The sequence below is a fragment of the Hyla sarda genome, chromosome 8 (genome assembly GCF_029499605.1).
Source record: "Hyla sarda isolate aHylSar1 chromosome 8, aHylSar1.hap1, whole genome shotgun sequence".
Lineage (NCBI taxonomy): Eukaryota > Metazoa > Chordata > Amphibia > Anura > Hylidae > Hyla > Hyla sarda.
This window is the reverse complement of record NC_079196.1, coordinates 222,636,228-222,642,363: the sequence shown is the minus strand read 5'-3', so window position 1 is coordinate 222,642,363 and position 6,136 is coordinate 222,636,228. Positions and strand designations below refer to the sequence as shown.

Below are 6,136 nucleotides of genomic sequence, written 5' to 3'. Positions count from 1 at the left end.
TGTAATGGTTCTAATGACGTCATTAGACCCCCCACGTGACCCTCAAATCTTCTGGTTTGGAGATACCTGCTCCCATACACCAGCTCCCCGTCCCCCAATAAAGTGACATCACGACAGAGCCTCCCACCTACAAAATATCTACCCATCTATCTAGCAATGACACGCCAGTGACGTCACCGCCCGCAATACCGACGACAGAAGCGGGCGGCCATGACACCGAGGCTCGCCCCGCCCTCTCTCGTGCCCTCAGGCACGTCCCAGCCCAGACAACACCTCAACATTTGGTTTCTTGACGTCAAAACTAGCGTAGAATGCCGCCATTTTGAAACTCCTCCCTCCTCCCCGGTCTGTAAGAGCCAGGTAGGCAGCCGTAGCCACGCCCCCTGCATCCACAGAGGACCGACGCCATTGGCCGCCTCAATCCGAGCCCCTCCCCTTCACCGTTGTCTGATTGGTCGGCACCCTCGGCCCAGACCCCGCCCCTCCTCCGCTTGCCGCGCGCTGATGAAGGAGCTCTATGCCGTTGGCGAGGAAGGGTCAGCTGTCGCAGCGCTGATTGGGTGTACTTGGCCCCGCCCTCTCCAGTCGGGCCGTTCCTATTGGCCGCCGGGGGTCGCTCTCCTGTCCACGCACAGTGGTCTCTCGGCGGTAGCGGTTGGAGCGAGTGTGAGGCCTCCGTTTTCCCGGCAGCCGCTCCTCCACCCGCTCGGTATCGTTCACTCCCGGCAGTGACGGAGCTATCTCGCCTTCGTTCTCCTCCGGGAATATGCTGAAGCAGCAGCCATCGCAGGCCAACCGCAAACCTGCCACCCCAGCAGCGGCTATGGCTGTGTCCACGCCAGGAAGCGGCTCTCCCGGGAGCCCCAACGGCAACCTCCCTCCGGCCGGGAGCCGGAACCAGGAGAGGACGGGAGCGGGCAGGTGAGACGAGGGTAGCGGAGGAGGAGGGGGGAATAATAGAACGTAATGTACCGGTAACGGAAAGGCTGCGGCTGATCGACGTGCGGGATGGCCAATAGCGCGGGAGAGGGGCGTGGCCCTGGCGCCCTCCATCACGTGGTCTGCTCCGCGGACTGTAGATCAGGGTTTCTCCGTTACCGGCTGTGCGCATGCTCCGTGATAGTTCGGGCCTTATGTCCCAGGTGTCCGCCATGTGAGCTGCCGCAGGGGCCCCTCCATCCGGGACACGGGCCCCTTCGATCTGTGTAGTTATAGTAGTGACCTTCCTGTGCCCTCCCTATAGCGCTGCGGCCTGTGGGGCCCCTATGGTGTATGAGCTGGGATCACGTGATTACCTGGGCCCCTGTAGTGTGTACGAGCCGGGATCACGTGATTACCTGGGCCCCTGTAGTGTGTATGAGCCGGGATCACGTGATTACCTGGGCCCCTGTAGTGTGTATGAGCCGGGATCACGTGATTACCTGGGCCCCTGTAGTGTGTACGAGCCGGGATCACGTGATTACCTGGGCCCCTGTAGTGTGTATGAGCCGGGATCACGTGATTACCTGGGCCCCTGTAGTGTGTATGAGCCGGGATCACGTGATTACCTGGGCCCCTGTAGTGTGTATGAGCCGGGATCACGTGATTACCTGGGCCCCTGTAGTGTGTATGAGCCGGGATCACGTGATTACCTGGGCCCCTGTAGTGTGTATGAGCCGGGATCACGTGATTGTCTGGGCCCCTGCAGCATCTGTGGGTCGGGATCACGTGATTGTCTGGGCCCCTGCAGCATCTGTGGGTCGGGATCACGTGATTGTCTGGGCCCCTGCAGCATCTGTGGGTCGGGATCACGTGATTGTCTGGGCCCCTGCAGCATCTGTGGGTCGGGATCACGTGATTGTCTGGGCCCCTGCAGCATCTGTGGGTCGGGATCACGTGATTGTCTGGGCCCCTACAGTATCTGTGGGTCGGGATCATGGTCCTGTTGGGGCGTCTGTGGTTTCACTGAGCCGGGATCCTGTGATCGCCAGGGCCCCTGTAGTTTGTATGGAGGAGATTGATCAAAACCTGTCCAGAGGAGAAGTTGCTGAGTTGCCCATAGCAACCAATCAGATCGCTTCTTTCAGTTTTCAGAGGCCTTTTAAAAAATGAAAGTGATCTGATTGGTTGCTATGGGCAACTCAGCAACTTCTCCTCTGGACAGGTTTTGATAAATCTCCCCTATGAGCCTATTCCTGTGGGGCCCCTACAGTGTCTGAGCTGTGATCCTGGTCCTGTGGGGCCCCTACAGTGTCTATGAGGGGCGATCCTGGCCATCTGGGGTGCCTGCATTGTCTGAGTCAAGATTTAGGGGCCCCCACACTCCCGAGCTCCTCCTTCATGCTGGGCCTATGGCACTGTTAAGGATAGCCAGGGTTACTGGTGCTGCCGAATAAACAATACATTTCTGTGTGACTCTTAGTCTGGATTTAGTTGAGAAGATCTCTGCTTGCTGTCAGTGAATGGCGTCAGTTGTGTTCTTGCTGTGGGCCTCAGCATTACATTGATATTTTGTCATAAAGGCGTGCTAACATATACCATGGCGCATCACAGCTGGTCTATACAGTGTTATGGCCGCACACCGTCATCTGGTGACTACACTCGGGTCACCTCCTGCTCCTACAGGACTCCAGGGAAATAAACCTGCAGAACATAGTTTCCTAACCAGGGTGCCTCCAATTGGTACAACACTACAACTCCCAGCATGTAGGCATGCTGGGAGTTGTAGTTTTGCAACATTCGGAGGCACCCTGCTGTAGGCATGCTGGGAGTTGTAGTTTTGCAACATTCGGAGGCACCCTGCTGTAGAAGCAGGAGGCGACCTGGATTTAGTCATCAGAATCAGTCTAAGGGTACGTTCACACGCGCAGATTTTTTTAAAGCGGGTTTTCCGCTGCGTATTTGAAAGTGGGGGCGGGCTCTTCTCGGTTGTCCGCAGCAGATTTTCCGCGGCGGAATTTACACTTCGGAAAATCCACCACAGTCCCTACTGACTTCAATGGGGCTTGCGGCGGATTTTCCGCAGTGTACATTCCGCCGCGGAAAATCTGCTGCGGACAGCCGAGAAGAGCCCGCTCCCACTTTCAAATACGCAGCGGAGAATCCGCTAAACAATCCGCGCATGTGAACGTACCCTTAGGCTGTATTCACACCACCTTTTTGCTATACAGTTCCGGTATCAGGTCTTTGATGAAAACGGATTCCTCAAAACCGGACTAAACTGTATCAAAACGCGTGTACAAATTTTTATCTGTATATGGTTTGAAAAATGATGTCCGGTCGCATCTGTTTTTAAGAAAAAAGTGTGTTTTAAACTTCTCACTCCATTATGAATAAAGTTTCACTTGTTTGCACAGTTTTTTTTTTTTTCTTGGAATTTCAATCAAACAAGTGAAACTTTATTCATAATGGAGTGAAAAGTTTAAAACATATACTATTTTTTTTTTTCTTAAAAACGGATGCAACGTATACGTCTTTTTAACATGGGAGTCAATGGGAACCGTACAGAACCGTATTTGTGTACGGTTCCATCCGGTTTGCACCACACGCACATATGGTTCTGTACGGTTTCCATTGACTCCCATGTTAAAAAGCGGATACAGTTTAATATGGTTTTTCACCCGGACCAACAACTGTGGTAGGCTACGGTTTTGGATACAGGGAAAAAAAACTGGACAAAACCATACAAGACGCAAAACAGAAGCAACCGGATAAGTCTTTTGACATACGGTTTTCAATGGAGAGTCAATACATACGGTTTTTAATACGGTTCAGTACGGTTTTCACATTGAACACGTATACGGGGACTGTATTGCATAAACGTGGTGGTGTGAATGCAGCCTTAGTTTGAAAAGGCTGTCGGGTCTCATAACTAGTCATTGGAGCGGTCCTCACAGCGGGGCCCCGCCGGCTTAAAGGGGTATCCGGTGCTTAAACATCTTATCCCCTATCCTTAAAGGGGTAGTCCAGTGGTGAAAAACGTATCCCCTATCCTAAGGATAGGGGATAAGTTTGAGATCGCGGGGGGTCCGACCGCTGGGGCCCCCTGCGATCTCTCTGTACGGGGCCCCGGCTCTCCGCCGAGATAGCGGGTGTCGACCCCCGCACGAGGCGGCGGCCGACACGCCCCCTCAATACATCTCTATGGCAGAGCCGGAGATTGCCGAAGGCAGTGCTTCGGCTCTGCCATAGAGTTGTATTGAGGGGGCGTGTCGGCTGCCGCCTCGTGCGGAGGTCGACACGCCCCCTTCCAGCGGGCTGTCGGGGCTCCGTACAGGAGATTGCGGGGGGCCCCAGCGGTCGGACCCCCCGCGATCTGCAACTTATCCCCTATCCTTAGGATAGGGGATAAGTTGCTCACCACTGAATCACCACTGGACTACTCCTTTAAGATGCCTAATCGCAGGCGTCCCGCCACTGGGGACCCCCGGGATCATGCACGCGGTACCCCATTTGTAATCAGACCTGGAGCGCGTTCGCTCCGGGTCTTATTATGGTCAACCGCAGGGCGGGCGGGGTGTGACGTCACGCCTCCGCCCCCGTGTGACGTTGCCCTCCGCCCCTCAATGCAAGCCTACGGGAGGGGGCGTGATGGCTATTATGCCCCCTCCCGTAGGCTTGCATTGAGGGGCGGAGCGTGACATCACACGGGGGCAGAGGCGTGACGTCACACGCCGCCGGTCCTGCGGTCGCCGGTAATCAGTCCCAGAGCGAACACGCTCCTGGCACTGATTACAAACGGGGTGTTGCGTGCATGATCCTGGGGGGTCCCCAGCGGCGGGACCCCCGCGATCAGGCATCTTATCCTCTATCCTTTGGATAGGGGATAAGATGTTTAAGCACCGGAGTACCCCTTTAATCACTCAGTGCCAGGGGGCGGAGAGCAGGCACAAAGACCGCCCTAATGACTAGTAACCCAAGTCCCGGCGCCTTTTTCAGACTGACTTGTCATCAGTGTCACCTGTTATCACTGTTGTACAGTCGTGTAGTGCTGGTGACACTGAAGACAATCCTACTTACCAATCCCCAATTCGTGACTCCATTCCACCGTAATCCTATATCTTCGGTACATACGGATGACCCCGTTCACCGAGGGCTTGGGAACAACCATACAGGGCATTTACATGTACCGAAGATCTGTGATTACGGTGACACAGATTGGGGATTGGTAAGTATAAGGTCATCAGCGTCAGCCGCACTACACGACCTTACAACAGGTTAGTGCCCGGACCCCACACCTAGGGCAGCAGCATGGAAAAGGTTACCGTAACAGAAAGGAAGTCTGTTGCCCATAGCAACCAATCACTTGTGAAAGCGAAAGTGAAAGCTGAGTTGTGATTGCTTGCTATAGGCAACAGCCTTTCTTATGTATCTTGATCTCTGGGGTGCCCTGGACTCTAGGCCAGTGTTTCCCCAAGCAGGGTGCCTCCAGCTGTTGCAAGTTATAGTTTTGCAACAGCTGGAGGCACCTTGCTTGGGAAACACTGCTCTAGGCTGATCCATTGTAACACATGGAACAGTAGAGAGATGTGTGATTTTGATGAGACCAATACAAACCCTCAGCTGTGACAACTAGGGCATGTTCACACAGACCAGATTCGTATGATTTTAGAGGTGAAAAGTGGTACTTTTATTTTTTATTTCCTCAAAATCCATGTATTTTTTTTTTTTTTTTTTTTTGCTTTATTTCAACTTGCAAATACCTGAATATGTATATTTTTATTCCTCCCACCTGATATTGTCATCTCTTCTGGTTCAATTCCACCTCTAAGCGATGCTCAAACCTCTTTTTTTAGAGATGAGCGAACTTACAGTAAGTTCGATTCGTCACGAACTTCTCGGCTCGGCAGTAGATGACTTTTCCTGCATAAATTAGTTCAGCTTTCAGGTGCTCCGGTGGCTGGAGACTCTTTCCTAGGAATGTATCCACCTTTTCCAGCCCACCGGAGCACCTGAAAGCTGAACTAATTTATGCAAGATAAGTCCTCAACTGCCGAGCCGAGAAGTTTGTGACGAATCGAATTTACTGTAAGTTCGCTCATCTCTAATACATACACCCACCGCTGTTTCCCCATCATACATTACATACATACAGACATCGTACACACACCATACATGTGCACACATCATACATACCCCCCCCATTATACATTACATA

General features: G+C 53.2%; 1 protein-coding gene across 2 annotated transcripts in view; it reads left to right on the top strand.

Annotated features, from left to right (window-relative positions):
• The first annotated feature begins 255 nt into the window (after nucleotides 1-255).
• Nucleotides 256-6,136, top strand: part of ATXN2L (ataxin 2 like) — a 42,936-nt gene continuing 37,055 nt past the window's right edge. The window contains exon 1 of one of the 2 annotated variants that reach the window (XM_056534478.1): nucleotides 256-360. Coding sequence is in view for 1 of the 2 variants with exons in the window: in XM_056534477.1 (XP_056390452.1) it covers nucleotides 767-921 (155 nt within the window). In the remaining variant the exon portion in view is untranslated. Of the gene's footprint in view, nucleotides 361-511; nucleotides 922-6,136 lie in introns of those variants that run through there. The other variant, XM_056534477.1, reaches the window with a different exon arrangement.